The sequence below is a fragment of the Martes martes genome, assembly GCF_963455335.1.
Source record: "Martes martes genome assembly, chromosome: 7".
NCBI lineage: Eukaryota > Metazoa > Chordata > Mammalia > Carnivora > Mustelidae > Martes > Martes martes.
In genome coordinates, this window is record NC_137894.1 from 40,007,136 (window position 1) to 40,027,004 (window position 19,869).

General features: G+C 44.3%; 1 protein-coding gene across 1 annotated transcript in view; it reads right to left on the minus strand.

The window, feature by feature from the left end:
- The window catches only part of MYO1E (myosin IE), a 194,131-nt gene that overhangs the window by 44,814 nt on the left and 129,448 nt on the right, over positions 1–19,869 (minus strand). Inside the window, exons 10-17 of the mRNA XM_080807694.1 lie at positions 16,231–16,427; positions 13,299–13,379; positions 12,911–12,997; positions 10,202–10,288; positions 9,045–9,212; positions 7,851–7,936; positions 5,597–5,678; positions 112–218 (exon numbers count right to left, since the gene is read on the minus strand). Coding sequence (XP_080663820.1) covers positions 112–218; positions 5,597–5,678; positions 7,851–7,936; positions 9,045–9,212; positions 10,202–10,288; positions 12,911–12,997; positions 13,299–13,379; positions 16,231–16,427 — 895 coding nt within the window. The remainder of the gene's footprint in view (positions 1–111; positions 219–5,596; positions 5,679–7,850; positions 7,937–9,044; positions 9,213–10,201; positions 10,289–12,910; positions 12,998–13,298; positions 13,380–16,230; positions 16,428–19,869) is intronic.

Consider the following 19,869-nt stretch of genomic DNA (forward strand, 5'->3'; position numbering starts at 1 on the left):
AATTTAAACTGCTTCTCCCCTTGGCATCGGTGGCCCACCTTGAGCCGAGGGCCCGTAGGCCAGGCCCACCTCAGCTGGCTTCCACCTCCCTGTCTGCCGTCTTAGCCATACCTGCTTTCCTCCCAGTCTCTGGGCTTCTTGGTTTCGTTCGGTTTTATGCAGCGGATGTAGTGAGGTGTACATTTCATCAGGGTGCTCACAAGGTCGTTGGCTTGTTTCTAGAAGGGAAGAGTAACATCAGACGGAAACATGGCACTTTCTCTCAAGCAGACCAACTGTCAAAGGGGAGCTATGAAACTCTAGCGTGGAAATAGCTAGAAATTAATCTTCGTAACAACCTGTTCATCAAGCTTCCCTCTGGTCAACTTCCTTTCTTAAGGCTCTACTGACTTTTATGACGATTTTAACACTTACACATGGGTTTGAAACTGGATTTTTGAAAACGACCAGGTCTTTTTAGTCTAGTTAATAAAATAAAATAACAAAACCAGTAAATCTTCACATACCATTCTTTTTGTGAGAAACAAGGAAGCAGGCCAGTTATTAACAAATTAAGTTTATGTTGATTGTGGGCCTTTGCAACACATTGTTCTCATAAACTTTTTTTCTTTTGGTGCGAGGGTAGGGTGGGGAGGAGAGATTATTTGCAAGGATAAAGCGTCAAAGCCCGCGTACTCTCTTGCTGGGCAATCCAACCAATGAGGAATCCCCTTACTAAAATGATGGAAACATAGGAGCACCTGGGTGGCTCAGTGGGTTAAAGCCTCTACCTTCGGCTCAGGTCATGATCCCAGGGTTCTGGGATTGAGCCCCGCATCGGGCTCTCTGCAGCGGGGAGCCTGCTTCCCCCTCTCTCTCTGCCTACTTGTGATCTCTGTCTGTCAAATAAATAAATAAAATCTTTTTAAAAAATGATGGAAACATAAAGGGTGGGAGATACATCAAAAATTTCACTTCATGTACCTTCCTCAGCATGTCCTTTTACAAACCTGTTCCCTTTGCCAAATACTCAATCTGAAATCATCTCTCACCACCTGCATACGGGGTACCCAAAAGGAAACCAGGCTCAAGCACAGAAAGCCACATAAATAAAGCTGGAATCGCTCATGATGCATTTCAAATCAGGAGCATCTCCAGCTTGGAAGAAACAGGAGCAGGGCTCACATCAGCATTCCCACCACCACACGGCTAAGCCCTTGTGGGGCCGAGGAGGCGGCCCACGCAAACTCTCTTCCCAAGCAAATCAGTGCGAAGAGAGAAAACCTCTCAAGGACAACAGAGAGGAGGGATCTCGAAAGCCAGAAAACCATGACCAAGTCAGCAGAAGGGATCTGCCTACAGTAGACGGCCCTCTTGCAATTAGGGCTTTGCTGCTGTCATGGGTTTGGGAAATCTGAAACCCTTGAGAAAAACTCTTGGGTATATTCAAAGCAAGAGATTCGCTGGTGAATTATGTTCTCTGCTTAGATGTGCAGAATACAGCACGTCCTGCAATGCTTAGAAGGACGAAGCTGCAGATGCTGTAAGGCCAAAGCAGAGCCCTACAGTGAAAAAGTGAAGTGACTGCCATCTCCTCTTGCCGACGTCCACCGTGTTCGAGAGCAACTCTGATGATCTTTGCAACACAGGAGGTGACAGGGCCTGCTCATAACACAGGTTCTTTTCAAGTCTCCCAATTTTTTTTTAATATTTTCATTGTGTCAAGCCTTTTTAATTCCCAAGAATCCCTTGGCAGACTCTTCAGTCCTAAGTTTTTAACAGCACATCTTCTTTTCACCTTAGTCTGAGTGCACAGAAGGGGAAACGTGACCCGAGTGACCAGCCACCTGACGGGTCGCTCTAGCTCCCGAGTAATAATGGGATGACATTTACTGAACGTGCCCCAGGGGCTAAACACATGGGCCTTCTCATCTCTTCTGCACGACTCTAAGCGCTAGCTACTAGTAGTATTATTATTATTATTATTATATAATAATATAATATAATAATAAATAATAAAATAATATATTATTTTATTATTATAAAATATTATATTATATTATTATTATATATATAATATATAATATATAATATATATAATATATATAATATATATTATATATATTAATATATATAATAATATATATTAATATATATAATATATATATTATATATATTATATATATTATATATTATATATTATATATATTATATAATAAATAATATTATATTATTATTATAAAATAATAAAAAATATATTATTATTATTATTATTCCAATTTTACAGTGCCGTAAAGAAAGGATTGCTCAAGATGGCGCCCTTAGCGACAAGCGCTGAGGCTTGAACTCAAGTGTGCAGCCTACCAAGTCTGTTCCCTAACCACAAAGCTATCCTGCCTTCCTAAGGAAGACAGGAGATACTTTTTGGTGTGATATAAGAGGAATTAACATCATGAGTGAGTAGATAAAGCCTTGAGGTTGTGGGAAAATTCATTTCGGCAAATAGGACTATACCTTGACCATCAAAATTATCCTGAATTCAGCTAAGAGTCAACCTTAGACGTCTCCTGAGGTGGCTGGGAAGCAGCAACTGGATTTACCCAGACCCTAGCCCAGAGCAGTCCAGCGGTTAGGACAGAAGGCTACCAGAGGCACTTGCCCAACAGAAGCGTAAGGCAAAACATGCAGACAGGACAGCGAGAAAAGGCTTAGGGTCAAGATGCCCTGTTCTACCATCAACACAGATTACTAGCAAGCCCGAGTTGGGGTTCTGCCTCTACAGTTGGCAAGCTACATGACAAACCACTAAATTTCTCTGGGCCTCAGTTTCCCCATCTGTAAACTAAGTGGATTGAACTAGAAGACTGCTAATACCTTAATCTAAAGGTTGGAAAAGATGTTAAAAATCACTAAGTCCCGTCCCCACATGATGCTTTCACCTCCTGAGGCATCCACCCCACCAGAGTCTGCTTTCACTCAGACGAAGCCGCCGGCCTGTGCACTTAGCCAGTGCTGAGCTCAGTGCAATTTCCCACAGCGTCCATCTTTGACTCTCACTGCAAAACTGGTCCCTTGGAGCCATGACAATGTAGAATTTAGTGAAGCCTCAACATCAGAAATTGCTATTAAATGGAGCATACTGTGATTTGCAAATAAGAAAACAGGGGTTCTCACCAAATGAATATTCATTAATTAGATCCTACAGATCAGTTTGCGATTTTAAAGAGCTGGAATACAATAGAATACCCAACACTAAAACCACCTTAAACATAAATTTAATTCCTCTTCCAAGGAATTCCACGTCCCTTTAAATGTGTGCCTTCAGGGATATCATTAAGAGGACACTTGATATCTGCAAAGTATTGTGGATGGAAGAGCTCTAAGAGATTCACCATGGCTATGCATCTCTAACACGTGTTTTAGAGGGGATCGTAAAACGGAGACTTTCATCCCTACATGGAAGTAAACCATCAAATGGACATGGGTCACACAGTCCACGAAGGAGGGTACCCCAGAAGTGAGAATATGGGCAGCATTAAAATCCTACTTAAGCTGGCTGACTTGAGGTTGACCTCCCCAGACAACAGTCATCTTTGCAGTCCTTGCAATGCTGAATATTTTGAGCACACCCAGAAGGTGGCAATTTTGAGCACTCAACCAGACAAAAATAGGAAAGAAAGAAAGAGATCACATCTTCCAACGAGGAGAAAAATGCCTCTACCTCCACCCTCTGTTTTATAGGGAATAAGCTCCACGGAGAATCCAGACCACTTGAAAGTGAGTCATTGTGACCTTGATGATCTGGGCCCCTTGGATCTGAATGTGACTGTCTTGTGACTAGATTTTCCAGCCCAGAGCTAATCCTTATCCAGGACCTTGAAGTAAAGGCATGAGTCAGAAGCCTCGTACAGACATTACTATCTGGGGCCTCATGAGAATGGCATCTGCTCTCTGCTCTGGACTCTCGCTCCAGTGAACCCAATCCAGAGATCATCCCAGGGCTACCAAACGTCTCTGGTACTCTGAACATGACTGTTCCTAGTCCCAGAGGACTCTACAATCTAGTTCAAAACGGAGCTTGCATCGGACTTCCTCCTCCAGACCCGAAGGCTGCTCTCGCTTGGGATCTTCCCACTGCTGTGAGGTTTTGATGATGGTTTCCTTTACTCCAGCCCGTGTTCTTGCCCTCAGGGGCTGGGGAGGCAAGCTTCCATACAGGAAACAGAGAAGAGAGCTGGCGACAAGAGCAGACAACAACTGTGGTGTCCAATGGCAGGAGCTGTCGAGGGGACGGAGAGGAGGGGAGGAGGATCTGGAGGCACAGAGCCAGGGAGGGGGCACGGACATGCGCAGACAAGAGTCCACTAAGAAGGAGGCGAGTAAGCATGGCGCACGTGGGGGGAGGGGGGCGCTGACGGAGCGGAGTGTAATCAGTGACCAGGTACATTCCGTGTGTCTGATGTCTCCGGCAGTGCGCTCCCTGTCTTAGATGGATTGCTGAATTCCAGATCCCAATCCCCCCTTGAGATAGGTACAGAGATCTCCACCTTACAGATAAAGCAAAAAGAGGCACTGAGAGTTTAGGCAACTTGCTGGCAATCACAAGCTAATAAAAGCCAGAGCTGGGATTTCAACACACGCGAGGGACATCCGTGTCCCCAGAGCCCTACTGTTAATCATTCGATAATCCCACGGAGTATCAAACTGGGGTGGTATTTAACTGGTATGATATCTTAAAAATAGTTTAGTGACTTTCTCACAGAATTACATGATTAAGTGTGTCTGACACAACCTCTAAATTCAGAGTGTACTTAGGGACCACGAACTTCATCACACAGTGGCTCAGATAACACAGGGCACTCTCGACAGGGGCTCCTGGAAGAACTGGAAGAACTCCTTCTAAAAGATTTTATTTTTATTTATTTGACAGATAGAAATCACAAGTAGGAAGAGAGGCAGGCAGAGAGAGAAGAGGAAGCAGGCTCCCTGCTGAGCAGAGGGTCCCATGCGGGGCTCGATCCCAGGACCCTGGGATCATGACCTGAGCCCAAGGCAGAGGCTTTAACCCACTGAGCCACCCAGGCGCCCCATGGAAGAACTCCTTCTAGATGTTAAGACACGAGGGGGCCAGGTGTGCCCACAGTCTGCAGAAAGGAGGGGCTTATAACGCCCAGTGGGGAGGGTGCATGTACTGTCCCCGTGAGACCCCGGAGGATTCCAGGTATGTGAAAGTTTCATAACTGGCAAGTGTCGGGGTCCGGTCTGGAAAAAGGTCATTGGAATCCAAAATGTGGTTCTCAATCCTAAAATTTTCTCTGATCGTTTAATGTGAATTCTTCCAAATTCCGATTAAAGCCATTTCCTCTTAGAAAGCAGCTGACTGTCATCTGCCAACTGTGAAGCTTAGGAGGTATCTGATATCCATTTGGGGTTTCAGGACAGCCAAGTCAAATTCGGTGTGGATCCTGTCCCTTTTTTCAAGCATTACTTCTGGGCAACTTCTGTAACCAGGCTGTTACAACTCACTGACCTCATCCTGGACCAAGGGTGCAGGTCCCAACTCCTAGAAAACCCTGTCTTTTATAGGAATCTCTAACCCTCCCCAAACAGAACCAACCTTTATTTTGCTTCCGGCAGTAGTTGGGCGCCCTTTCTTGTCAGCTTGCAGATTTTCCGGGAATAAAGACTTTATAAAAGGTCTGGAAAGGGAGAAAGAGAAAGGATTAGCCATCAGTGGGTACCTTGGGGGATGAAAGCCTGCTTCCATGGAGAATGGAAAGGAAGGCCATCCAGAAGCTCATAACCTTGGCTCCAGAAAGGCCATCTGACTCAAAGCACGAGTCACCAAGTCACACCAAGGTGTGACTCGGGGATATCAGCGGTGGGCAAGAGAAACAGAGGAAGAACTCTAAGATCTAAGCATCTTAGCATCTAAGCCTAGAAAATGCATTTTAGAAACTCTGCCTTTTGAATTTGCCCACTCACTGGAATCGAGGTACCTTGAAGAGAAGACACACAGAGGGGGTCAGTACAAGTTCACTGAGTTAAGATTAGCAGGACACATGGGAGCTTGGGTGTGTGTATGGACTGTCAAGATCCAGTGCAGATCCTGATTTGATCTAAGTTTTCTCCATCCTGGCGCTATAGGTATTGGGATCTGGGGCTGGAGAATTTTTTGTTGGGGTGGGGAGGGCTAGGCTGCCCTACGCATTGTAGGATATTTAGCAGCAACGGTGACCTTTGCCTACTCAATGCCAGCAGTCCACTGTGTCTCCAGCCCCTACAAAAAACCTTGACAAACTGTGCTTTTGAGTACAAGTCATTTTAAGCTGAACAGTAGTAATTCACCAGTCCTTTGCCTGTTGAATAGATTTTCGCTAGTCGCTCCAATATAGCTGCGTTTGTTCACATGCACCAAGACACGGGACAGAGACAATGTCCTAGTAACCTCAGTGCCCCTGGTGTCTGGACACAGTCTGGCATGCAGTGGGTGCTTGATAACTATGTGCTGAGTGACGGAATAAAGTCATCCATGTAAACCGTCAATCTGACCCTCAAATTCAATTCCTCCCCAATGGCTTTGGGGCCATCACGAATTTTCTAGGAAGTCTCCCAACAATCTACTTTCAACTTGACTAGACACAATTACAGATTTTTGCTGTAAACGTGTTTAATGAACAACAGACCATGTCTATAGGGTAGGAGTTTATGTGGGCCCGTCAACAGCTCTCAAACTCAGCAGAATTTTAATGATTAAAAAAAATCCGAAAGCAGGTCATAAAAACCCACAAGGCAGGACCTGCGGGCTGACCTGACTTTTTAAGAGAAGAGCAAATTGATTCTGTGTGTTTTCAAATGAAAACAAATTCGGGATCTCCAAAGCTAGGGGCCTGAACACAGGGGAGGTACAGCACGGGATGAGGGCCAGGGGAGGTGGAGGGAGGGGAGGGGAGATGAATGGTAGATAATGAAGTAGAGTAGGACAACTTATGGCCAAAGCCTGAAAAGCACACTCAGTTTTCTTAGAAAATTGTCAGACTCAGGGCTGTTGACTAAGGAAGTTCACCTTAATCTTACCACAGCTTGAGTAACAGGGACTCCCAGGGCAGCTCCTCCTTGGAGATGGCTTTAAAAACTATAAAATCTGGAAGGCTGTACAATATTGCATTTGCCCAGCATACCCAGGCCTGACCATGTAAATTATACTTTATACCCATTACCTGAGATCTTGGGAACCTTTGCAGGGAAGAAGGGAGGAGAGGGCAGAGCAGGGCTGGTCCTGGGAGCTCCTGTGGTTTGCAAGACAGATGGATGCCCCTCCAGCTCCTACCGTTAGAGCTTAGGCAGGGTCTTAAGAGTTAAAAGAAACCTCTAAGGAAATCCCTTTTAAGTTGCCCTTCCCAAACTTCTTGAGCTATTTCCAAGTGCTTTGGGGACACGTCATCTCACATCCTGCAAAGCCATTAGCCATTCAAAAAATTAAGAGACCACAGAAAATTCTTGGGATGATATTCTAAGGGCAAAGTATCACAGAACCAGAACATTCCACTCTTAGATAGTCAGAAATGGCCATCCTAACCCAACCCCTGGATAGTCGCCTCCCCCTGATATCACTGCTGAAAATGATGAAGCTAGGGGCCCGGAAGGGCATGCACATGGCACGTAGAATCTGGAGGCAGAAGATGTTAGGGGTACATGGGATTGGAAAAGAAAAATTATTTTGAAAAACCAAATTGCCCAGTGATAATCCAGACCCAAGAGCTCAAAGGAACTAACTACTGACTATTCAAATGCCACAAGTTGTTTTTTTTTTTAATACTAAAAATTTAATCAAACCTATATCCCCTGTCAGATAAGGCAAACACACTTACAGCTCACTGCTCTGCATAAGCTCGATCAGATCCATAAAAAGCACATCACGGTTCCTTTCACAAAAGCCATCCATGTCATAGGATACCTGGCCAAGAATGGAAAGAAATCTAATTTTATCCTGTAAGTATTTCATTGAAGAAAAAAAAAAATCCAAGTTGGCATGGCTATTCTTACCGGAATGTAAATATTTCCAGATGTACAATTGGGATTTCACCGTGAACGGTCACATTAAAGCTGTACATGTTTTATTTAACTTGCTAGCAGACTTAGGTGGTGATGGTGTGTGGATGTTGATAAGTGGTATCTGGCTGCCTACATGGCCCAGATGACCTAGAATTAGGACCTCAGCTACCATGATCACCCATCCCTTCTCCAGTGAATCCATAGGGGTGTTTAGTAGTACACCTAATTCTTTCCCTAAATTTTCACTACAACAGAATGAAAGAAAACTCCTGCTCATTAATCCCTCCAATGGGGCATGTCATTTGAGGTTCTGGAACTTTTTTCACAAATGGCATCATAATTGGATCAAGTCAGTCTAAAACTCATGGTCAGGGACCCTGGTTAACAAGAGATTCGATGGGATGAATGGTGAGACCAGTGCATTTCCAGAGGATTAGAAGACCATAAATGACCTCAACTTACTTATCTTTGTATCACCAGTACAAAGACTGGTACCTGGGAGGCAGCCAAAATCATGCATCTTATGAGGACTAACATCAAAAGCAAGCCTTATTTTTATTTATTTTAAATAGGTTCTGTGCCCAACATGGGGCTTGAACATACGATCCTCAGTTCAAGAGTCAGATGCTCTACCGACTGAGCCAGCCAGGGGTCCCAAAAGCAAGCCTTAGTGCACTCCCAGCAGGCACAGAAGTGGGGGATACAGGCTTGTGACTGGAGCAAGAGGCAAGACAAAAACCCATTCCTTCAGCAGTTGATATACATGCCAGGGTGGTTCATGGCTTAAAATATGCAATAGTATCTACTGCCCTTCACAGGCCCCATGCTGTTGAATGGATGAATGCTGAAGGAATACAATCCAGTAAGGCAGATGAAGCTGTGTGGATACCGTTACTCAGTTGCCTCATGAGAAAACAGATCACAGACCCAAAGGCTTAAAACACGAAGGCAGACACTGGGAAGGGTAACTTCTCCTTTCCCACGGGATCCCCCCTGCTCTCCAGGCATACCTTTCCAGCATAATGGTGAATTATGAAGCCTTGATTCCAGCTGTTGAAGTGCTCGTGATTCCCAATCTGCATCTGCAGTTTCTGCAGCAACGTCTGATCTGCTCCCTCCCCCACAGCATGCATCGTGGCACATACATCGTCCAGGATGCTCATGATCCCAGGAGGGTTCTGAGGGGACCGAGAGAGCAAAACCCCAGGTCAGCGGCTGTTTAAAGCCCCAGGTCAGCGGCTTATCTCGTCTTTTCTCAAGCAAGGAAATAGCTCCCCAGACTCAAGATACCATCTTGAAAGTCAGTCTTTCCCTCTGAGCAAGAATGCCATTAATAACCCCAAAAGGGAGTTACCACTTAGACACTTAGATCTCATGATGGAGGAAAGTCCATTTTCAAAAAAAAAAAAAAAAAGTCTCACTCTCTGAAGTTCTATTCAAACTCATATACAGATCACTATCTGCTGACCCCCATTTGTACTAAATTGCTTTTAAAAACCCAAAAGAAAAAGGAAAACATTTTCCTCTGACCCTAATCATTTCTTAATGTTCGCTTTTAGTGCTCCCCACAGAGGCATGGTTTACACGGTTACAAGGCGGACACATTCTCTCATGCGTTACTTTTTTTGCCTAGCACTATTTTACAAACAATCTTCATGCTTTAGTCTTCATACTCACTATTTTAATGCCTATGTTTTCCTGCTCTGATACGCTAGTTTATTTAATGACTGGATTGTCCTTGGATGTTTTTGCGGTTTCCAGTTTTGGACTTTTATAAAAAAACAAATCAAACAAACAGTACTGTGGCCATCTCTACCTACAAACTTCTTGTTGGTTCAATTTTAGAGCTATAGTCCTACGAGCTGCAGAGATGGTCCAGAAGGCAGGGCCAATGCTATGCCTCTTCATTCGCTACGCCACCCATTTAGGTCACAGACGTCTGCTCTCAGAATTCAGTAACAGCTTCCATTTGTAAATTGGGATTTTATCCATATACAGATGTTCATATTACTACACGGACATCCAAACACACAACTGGTGTAATTGCTAAAATTCTCTGCAAATCAGACTTGTCACTTCGCTTACTCTAAAACAAGGACATGACAGACAAAAACCCACTTGACATAAACCTGTGTGCAGCGAAGAGACATGCCAGACTAATACTTACAACTTTGTTCTCTATGAGGTCGCACACGATTTTGTTATTGAAGTACTCAATGGGCGTCCATCTAATGCCTTCTTGAACATATTCTTCCTGAGGGACAGAAAGCGGGAATTCACATTATGACCCAGTGAAGATGAGCTAGAGCGTCACACAGATGACGAGGCAAAGGCACAGGGATCACCATGAAAGAAAAATCTGAATGCCCTTTGACACAAAATGGGAACTTTTTTTCCCACCCCTAAGAGGGATAGAAAAGGAATATTGCATTGCTTGGTAATTTTCTTTCTTTTTTTTTCTTTTTTTAAAGTAAACTCTGTCCAACATGGGGCTCACACTCACAGCCCTGAGATGAAAAGTCAAATGCTCTCCCGACTGAGCCAGCCAGATGCCTCATGCTTGGTAGTTTTTTAGTTTGAGCCCTGTGAAATTTGTTAGCACACAATCATTTCTGATATACTAATGATGGCAGTTTAATATGGCTTAACCTGTAGGTCCAGTTACAAAATCATCTCTTTGAATTTAAGGTAAGGAGAATAGTGTGGATTAGGGTCGAGGCACCCAAGAGTCAGGCCCCTCCCTCAGGCCAGTTGCTCATTTAACGTGAGGAACACCACCACGTTCTCCTGGTCTCCCTTCTTCTTCACCAGTCTTGCTTTGTTAGCTTCTTTCTGGACCTTCACCTGATGGAGTCTCTGGACTCGATCTTTTTTTTTTTTTTTTTTAAAGATTTTATTTATTCATTTGACAGACAGAGATCACAAGTAGGCAAAGGCAGGCAGAGAGAGAGGAGGGGAAGCAGGCTCCCCTCTGAGTAGAAAGCCTGATGCGGGGCTCGATCCCAGGACTCTGGGATCATGACCTGAGCCGAAGGCAGAGGCTTTAACCCACTAAGCCACCTAGGCGCCCCTCTGGACTTGATCTTCCAGCCTTTCTGTGTTCTCAGCCCTGCTTCTCTAGGGGACTGCACTCAATCCCTTGGTTTTAAACAGAACCTGCAGGCTAATGACACCCAAATTCATTTCTCTAGTCTAGACCTCCCACTGAGTTCCAGGGTCATGCACGTTTCATACAGCAGAGTCTCTGCTCTGATGTGTCAGAGGCCTTACAAGTGTGACTTGTGCATTTCCTGATTGTGCATTTCCCCATCACCTCCAATCAACTCTCCTAATCGCACTCTTCTGCAAATTGCTTCACCGTTGGCCCTGTGATTCAAGCTACAAAGGGAGCAATCATCTTTAATTCCTCTTTCCTTCTTGGCTCCTTGCTAGCTATTTTGAGCAAGTCATGTTGACTCACTTTCCAAAACACATGCCGAATCTGACCGCCTCTCACGGTGTTACCACCTCTAATGCTACCATCATTGTCTACACCCCCGCCATTTCTTGCCCGGTCTCCTAACTGGTTTTTAAACTTCCACTCCTGTCTGTCTTCCCCTCAGCCCACTCCGTAAGTCTATAGAGCCTGAAGAGTCTTTTCAAAAACACAAATCAGACCATGTCACTCTCTGCTCAAAATTCCCCCAGGGTTTCCCATCATACTTCCTACAAAATCTGAAGCTTTTGCCATGCTGGACAACATTCCTCTAGGACCTAACCTCTGCCTACATCATCCAGTCTCAGTCCCTACCACCCTTTACCCTGGCTATTCTGCTCTGGCGGCTCTGATGGGATGGAAGGCTAGAGGACCAGGGCAAAAATTTATGGGGAAACTGTTGCTCACTGGGATTCCCAAGCAGAGACATGAACACTTCCATGACTTAATGTCCCCCAAATAGCCTTTCACATGTGTAGTGGGTTTGCATGTGTCTCCCGAGACTTCATGTCCACCTAGAACTTCAGAATGTGTGGTTTGGAAAAAGGATCTTTGAGATATAGTTAAGCTAAGGATCTTATACATGAAATCATCCTGGATCAAGGGAGATCCCTTAATCCAATGACTGGTGTTTTTCCAAGAGAAAGAAGAGGGGAACTTGGGCACAGAGAGACCCAGAGAGGAAAGACCACACGAAGGGAGAGGCAGAGCCTGGAGTTACACTGACAGAGGACAAAGACCACCAGGACCCTCAGACACTGGAAGAGGCCACGAAGGTATGTGGCCCTAAGGGCACTTTGGTTTCAGACTCTGACCTCCTGAACGGTGAGAGAAGACGTTTCTGTTGTTTTAAGCCACTCAGTTGGTGGTACGTTGAGCAGCAGCCCTCGGAATCCAAAACAACATGGAGCCCAGAATCAAAGGGAACCCGCCCTGAACTCTGAGGAGAAACTATAACCAAAGCACGTTCCTTCAAGTCAGAATGAAAACTACATGCTTTCTTAAAGACACGTTGATTTTTTTATGGAAGACTGGGAGTAGAGCAAATGTGAGAAAACCCAAGTTTTTCTTCTGGAACACAGTTCATGCCATTGACAAATGGGGTTGGAACTGGGTTTCCATTTTCCACTCGGTCAATGAGTCAGAGTAGTAAAAGCAGCCAGTAATAAGTCCAACTTCACAACATCATTTGCTTAAAGGAGAAAGAAACGGTAGCAGACGGTGTTTACATTTCACAGACCAAAATGTCACAGTGGCATATGGTTTTTCTGCCTGACTTTATTAAGTACATTTCCTAATATAAGACTAAAGCTTGAATCTAGTGCCCAAAGAGAGACTTTCATATCTTTTAAACAAAACACATTAGAAATAACACAGGAGGAAAGAAGAGGGGCTGCTTACCTGTTCTGCCTTTAATGTCAGTTCGATAAAAATCTGCTGTAATTTTTCATTGACAAAATTGATACAGAACTGTTCAAAGCCATTTTTCTGAAAGAAAAAAAAAAGTTGCTTGCATGTAATTGTTTCTGCGAAATCATTATGAAGTCATTTCTTAAGTGGTTAAGTGAAATGTTTCAATGTGAGAAGCCTTAACAGAAATGATGGAGGCATCGGGAGACAGCAACATAGTTTATATTTGGGAGAAACTATTTAATAAAGGTACATGAACAACTTGACAGAAGCAAAGAGGAACTGTAGTGGGTTTTTTTCCCCATTACCTAGAATTCTTTCTTTCAAGCCAGATGAAAGGCATCCCCCTCCCACAGCCCGTTTTTCAGACTGGCCTTACCTGGAATATTTCAAAGCCATAGATGTCAAGAACGCCAATGTTGTATTCTTCATGGTCCTTCTCCATTGCTTTGTTGATGGACTAGGAGAAAGTAAGGAGGATGGCAATTAACTCCTTTTGTTTCCTATCAGAAAGGGCCATGCGTGGGGGACAGGGAAGCAAGACTGTATAAAGCAAATGCAACTGCCTGCTGGAAACAGAGGATGACAAGAAGAGAGGTGACTTGCAGCTTCCAAAAAAAGAAAGAAAGAAAGAAAAAGAAAAAGAAAAAAGGCTTGCTGCAAGGTCAAGTACTCTGGGAAACCACCAGGATCTGAAAAAGCTACTATGGCATCTTCATGATGAAAGCCATGAACTTCCGGCAGTTAGTTTTTCTCAGGAAGTCTGGAGAATTGGAAGTAAATGTCATCTTGGATGACTTGACGTAAAACCTACTTCATATAAAGAACCGATAAGACAACATCCAAAAATATTATTTCCACTGACCCCGTTCAGTAGCCATTTAATGGCCCCGTAACAGGTGGGAGGGATATCGATGTCTGGGGCCAGGAGCTTCGAGAGAGGGTGGGCGGGCTACGGATAATGATACCAGTTATCATTATGAAAGCGAGGAGAATATAAGTAGGCTCCGTGTATCTACCGTTCACCTATGCCAGACTTTGCTTAGCACTTTCCACGTATTTCACTGAACCCTCGCTATGATTTTGCCAACCAGAGTGACATTAGAATCCCTAAGGCTGCCCTGGGCCAGGGGCAGGGTCTGGGGTTCCATGGAATGGCACAACATCTACTCCACCTGTGTTCTGGATCACTGTGAGAAGGGACAGGCAAGTCAATGGCTAGAATTAACGAGGGGGGGGGTGCAGTTTCCGCCAGGGGGCACGGGAGGGTAGCGGGGTAGGGAGGGACAGAGGAGAAAAGTTCCCAGAAATGGTGAACACCTGGACGAATATGGAAGCACCAGAGGTGTTTTCCGGGCCAAGAAAATGGCATGGCCTCTTCGGTGAGCTAATACATCACGACACAGAGCCCTCAGCCTGGTACCCGGCGCATGCTCAGGGCCCAGTAAATGTCAGCTCTAATTATACAGGGCGTTCATTCATCAGCTTTCACCACACACAAAATAAAGGGCAGGCCAAAAGAAAGGAAGGTAGGAAGCCTAGCACTGGGAGGCACGAGAGACATGGGTTCTGCTGTCAACTCTGCATCACTCTCCTGCTGAAGGGCCTCGGGCAAATCCACCAATCCCTAGGCTTACGATTCCCTTGTCAGTAAAATGAGAAGTCTGGACAAGTTAAAAGGATGACTCATGTTTAGTATGACCCTGACCTTCCACAGAAAGTACACAAAATCATTACCCTATCCTGCCCTGCCCTACTCAATCCTAACCACACCTAACCACACTTAAAGCCTTACAGATGTTGTTGCCAAGTTCAAGGAGATTTTTTTAAGAGAATGGCCATGCTGCTGGTCTTGCCTTAGGGTCCCCCTATGGTTCTTTCTAGCTTGAATATATAAAAGAGCAGTAGAAGAGCTAGAACATGGCCAAATTACCTGGGTGTAATTCCTAGATTTATCACATACTAGTAGTGTTACTTTGGCTAAGTTCCTTAGCCTCTCTGTGCCTAAGATATCTGTAAGACAGGGATAATAATGCCTACATCATGTGGTGGTGGGAAGAATCCTACAGCTTTTTTTTTTTCCAAAATACTTAGAATGGCATCTGGCACATAGTAAGGATGGTAGAAGTGTTTGCTGTTTTCTTCTACCATTCAGAGGATATGATGATTAACACAGCCTATCACTGGCAGCTTCATATTGCTGAAAGACTAATTTTCAGAATCTATGTGGTACACATATATACATAAGTGTGTATATGCATATGTATATACAAGTAGATAGGATTATGGAATTATAGAACACTCTATGGTAGTTTTAAAATATATCTAAAAAAAACTTTGATATTTTTCCCTTCAAAAGGTAGAACTTAATTCTCCTCCCCTTAACTGTGGGCTGTACTGACTTACGTCTAATCAACAGAATATGGCAGAGTGTCAAGATTGGGGTCCAAGCTTATAAATTAAAAGCTTTCTGGCTTCTGGGGTGCCTGGGTGGCTCAGTGGATTAAAACTCTGCCTTCGGCTCAGGTCCTGATCCCAGGGTCCTGGGATCGAGCCCCGCATCGGGCTCTCTTCTCAGTGGGCAGCCTGCTTCCCCCCCTCTCTCTGCCTGCTTGTGATCTTTGTCAAATAAATAAATAAAATCTTAAGGGAAAAAAAAAAAGGCTTTCTGACTTCTTCCATGTTCCCTCTCTCAGATCACTCCCTTTGCGGGAAACCAACTGCCATGTTGTGAGGATATTCAAACGTCCCAAAAGAAGGCTCACGTGCCAGGGATCTGAGGCATTCTGCCAACAGCCCTAGGAGTGCGCCATCTTAGGACAAGACCTTTCAAGCCTAGTCAAGCCTTGACATGGCTGTAGCTCCAGTAGCCTCTGGACTTCGGCCTCACCCTTAAGTCAGAACCATCAAGCTAAGTCACTTGTAGAAACTGTGACAGAATAAATGTTTAATGGTTAAGCCACTAAATTTGGGATTAATGTGTAACATAACAATATGTGATACAGTATTCTAAAGCTGAGGCTCAAGAGTCAACCAAGTATCATGACCACACGTCTCCCCTTTTTCTGTTCTGTGGTTCTGGCTTTACTAAATATTTTGTCATAAGAAGCTGTTACCATCTTAACGTCTTGCTGGACAATTCTAGAAGCCAAGGTGGGATTCAGTGATTCCAGGGTGAATGGATAAAAAGTGGAGGAGTAAGCTAAAGGTTATAAGGAACAGACTAAAACATGAAAACAAAGCTCTTAGTAGTTTTAATCTTTAAGCGTGGAGACGTGAAATGCCACCAACGTTCACTTGTGTTTACTTACATCTACCAAGAAATCAAAGACCCGGGCGTGCAGAGCCTTGGCGAGGGCATCTCTGGTGTAACACGCTTGCTCCACGTTGAGGGTCACGTGGATGGACTCCGACTTGCCTCCCCACTTGCTATCCATCTGCCGGCTTGTGAGCTTTTCTTTCAACCTGTCCTGGTTTATCCCCAGAAGATACGCAGGAAAAGCCAAAACTAGAGACAACAAAACGAAACATGATGGTCTTTCAGAATTTTAACAATTCATTTCACAAACATGTGGAGGCATTTTTGTGTGTGCGCATGTGCACCTACAAGACACCATCATTGGCCCCCCAAAAACTTTCACTCTACCGAAGACCGCTTATCAGCAGTCCCGCACACACCCATCCACGTTGTTTTTCTCAATTGTTCTATTACATGAGTCAATTCCTCTGACGGCTAAGACTTCCAATAATACAAATCAGTGATCCAAGAAGGATGGTGAACCAATCCCCCTGTGAGATCACAGCTACATGCCTAAAATGGACATCTTTCCAGCTTGCAGGAGGGCAGCCCGGAAGGAACTAAATCAAGAGACATTTCTTTGGCTCCCAAAATTGTTTTCTTCCTTTCTGGTATGGTGTTTTCACAGCATCATTCCCAAAGATGCTGAAGCACCTGGTATCATGGGAGTAATAATTCAATATCATAATAATTACCTATTTCTTGAGGACTTACCACGCATAGAGTTACTAAAGAGGACAGAACACATAATGTTAAGAAATCTTGAAGACAGTCTAGATGAGGCATGGATAGTTTGCCAAATTAAGAAGCCTACGAAGAGCTGAATATGTGAGACAGAGAGATAATAAAGTCCTGGAAGCATTTAGAACAGGAAACTATTATGACTTGCTGGGGTCATCGAGGAAGATGTGGGATTCCGGTGGAGCCTGAAAGGATGAACAGGATTTGTACAGATGCAGAGGAAAAGAGGGGAGAGCAGTGGGATGGGCACAGGGGTGAAGGCAGCAGGGAAGGAGACACGGTCGAGATGCAGCAAGTGCACCAGCATTGGCCATAGCTGGAAAGGTAGGCGGTCACAAGGTTAGGGGGAACTCTGACAGTGGGGGGTCCTTGAATGGGAGGAGAAATTTGGGCTGGAGTGAAAGTCTGGGGCAGGAGGTGTAATTTACAAGATGTCTCTGGGAGAGGCAGATGGAGTGAAATGGAAGGCATTGGTGCAGTGCGTGTCACAGCACACCCATCCCTTCCTGAGGACATGTAGTAACACAGCCTTGGTCTTCGAAGAGAAGAGCTGCAAGATGGCTTAGTAACTTGTTGCAAACCATGCAAACTTGCCAAGAGGAGGGCCAGTGATTTAATGGGTTTTCTTGATTCCTGCTCGAAACACTCCAATGTGAATAAATGACACCATTCTGGATCATGAAAGAATGCTCAGACTTTTTTGTAGTATGCATGAAAGATTTTCATGCACACAAATCCCAACTCCAAACTTGGATAGGAGTCTTCTTTTTCCACATAAAACTGTATCAAAAGTTTCTGATAAAAGGATTTTGTTAAAGACTTTATGCTAATGCTCAAAAATCACAAGCCTCCCAATAAAGGATAATCTGAATTTCACAGATGGTGTTAGAACGAACAGGCTGACATTTCTCAGTAGATACCTTCCAACGAGATTAAGTCAGCGAAGGCATTCGGAAGACGTGTAACGCCAGAACAAGGTATTTATTATCTCTGCTAGTGTTCTACGGAAATGCTCAGACTCTAGAACGGCTTCCTTTCACAAAGGGCACGGGAACAAAATCCAGGGTATTCATTTGCCAATGGCCAGTTCCCTTGGTTTGTTTCATGTTAACACATAGGTTAAGGAATCTAAATGTCTCTTCTGCTAAACTGAAACTTAAGCTTTGCACAGGCAAGGACGTAAGATGCCCGTAAGCCAGACTAGACACATGCATGGTTGTTAGGAAAATCAAGAGACATTTCCCAAAGTGTCTGACATATGAGAGCCTTTATGAAGGGGAAGCCATGCCACCATTAGGCAGTTAGATCCATTTCGCATTTGATACAGTGGATATTATTACCACTGGTTTATAGTAAATTCACTATTCATGGTAATTACGCACTAAATACTTTGGTACAATGAATAATTAACCTCCATTTGTCTGCTTTGTAAAATATGCACTTCTCCCAAGCCCCTGGTCATGCTACAATAGGGACACAGTTAAAATATGGTAAAAATGTTTACACCATTGTCTTTATGACCACAACTAAAGAAATGCCACACAAAGGGCTAAGTCCTTGGGTCCTTATCTAAGACTGAAAAAAACCTCTCTACCTTCCAAGTCCCCCATGGCTTCCGTAGAAGAAGGCAGGAGTGAAGGACCACAGGCACTTGAAATACAAGGCATGGAATGTGGCCAAGAGTCAGAGCCACAGACTCAAGAAGACCTCTAAGAAGTTTAGAGAGGAAATCTGGTACTCGCTTGGGGAAAAAAAAAAAAAATCCATGCCATGTTTTCAATTACAAGCTTTTATGGCCCTGTATTTTCTTCAGCGGCTGCCCTGGTGCTGAAATTACAGGGCTCTCATACTGACTTCCTTCAGGCCGTGAATTTCCATGAGGGCGTGTGCAGGTGTGGCTGGAGAAGGACGTCAGTACAGAAGCTCGGAGGCTGCAGGGAGGCAGGGCAGGGACAGAGTCAGGGAGGGAGGAGGCATTAGTTTCAAAATGCTACTGTAACTCTGATATTGTTAATCAGAGTTATGTAGAACATAAAGGAACCTGCTAGAAAGTAACGTTTCAACGCATTTTGAAAAGGAGAATGGATTTCTGTTACTGCACTGAAGTGTAAAGCAAAGGTGGAATAATTTTTCTGTGTGCATCTGAAGTACAGAGGAGATAAACTAAAAAGACGTAGCAAAAACAAAGTGCTGTTGGACAAATGTAAAAGAAATGGCAAGGTAAATGTGGGCTGTCTTCGGTGTTGAGGTTCCGTACTCTCTAACCCATCGGCCACAAGGCAAAAAAAGATGGGCATCGTCACTCATGCTCCCATTACTATTTATGTATTTTTTTTTCCCCCTTCAACACCACCACCTTGGGAGCAAGACTTGATTCCAAAAGTATGTCATCTTACTGTAGAGACTCGGGCAGAGACACATGTGCCTAAGTGAAGGTCTGTTTGACTGCTCAGCTGCATACAGGTCTGACTCAGGCAATCCTACAGCTCCACTAGTCTGGGGTCAGGTCAGTAACAAAATCTGTTGTCACTGAGGGCTGTTTTGCTTTACTAGGTCAGCTGTGACGGCAATCCTACCATCCTTTCTTCGATAGCTACAGAAAGTCTGCTTTCTTCTGTTATAAAAACGTGGGTGAACACTTCCCTCTTACTCCACAGGAGGTGCCTGGGGGGCTCAGTTGGTTAAGTGTCTGCTTTTGGCTCAAGTCATGATCTCAGGGTCCTGGGATCGAGCCCTGCATCGGGCTCCCTGCTCCGTGGGAAGCCTTCTTCTCCCTTTGCCTGCCACTCTCCCTGCTTGTGCTCTGTCAGATAAATCAACAAAATCTTCAAAAAATAAAAATAAAAATAAATGTATTCCACGGGATATACTCAAACATGAGAAAGAGGAAACAAACCAGGTTATTCATTTC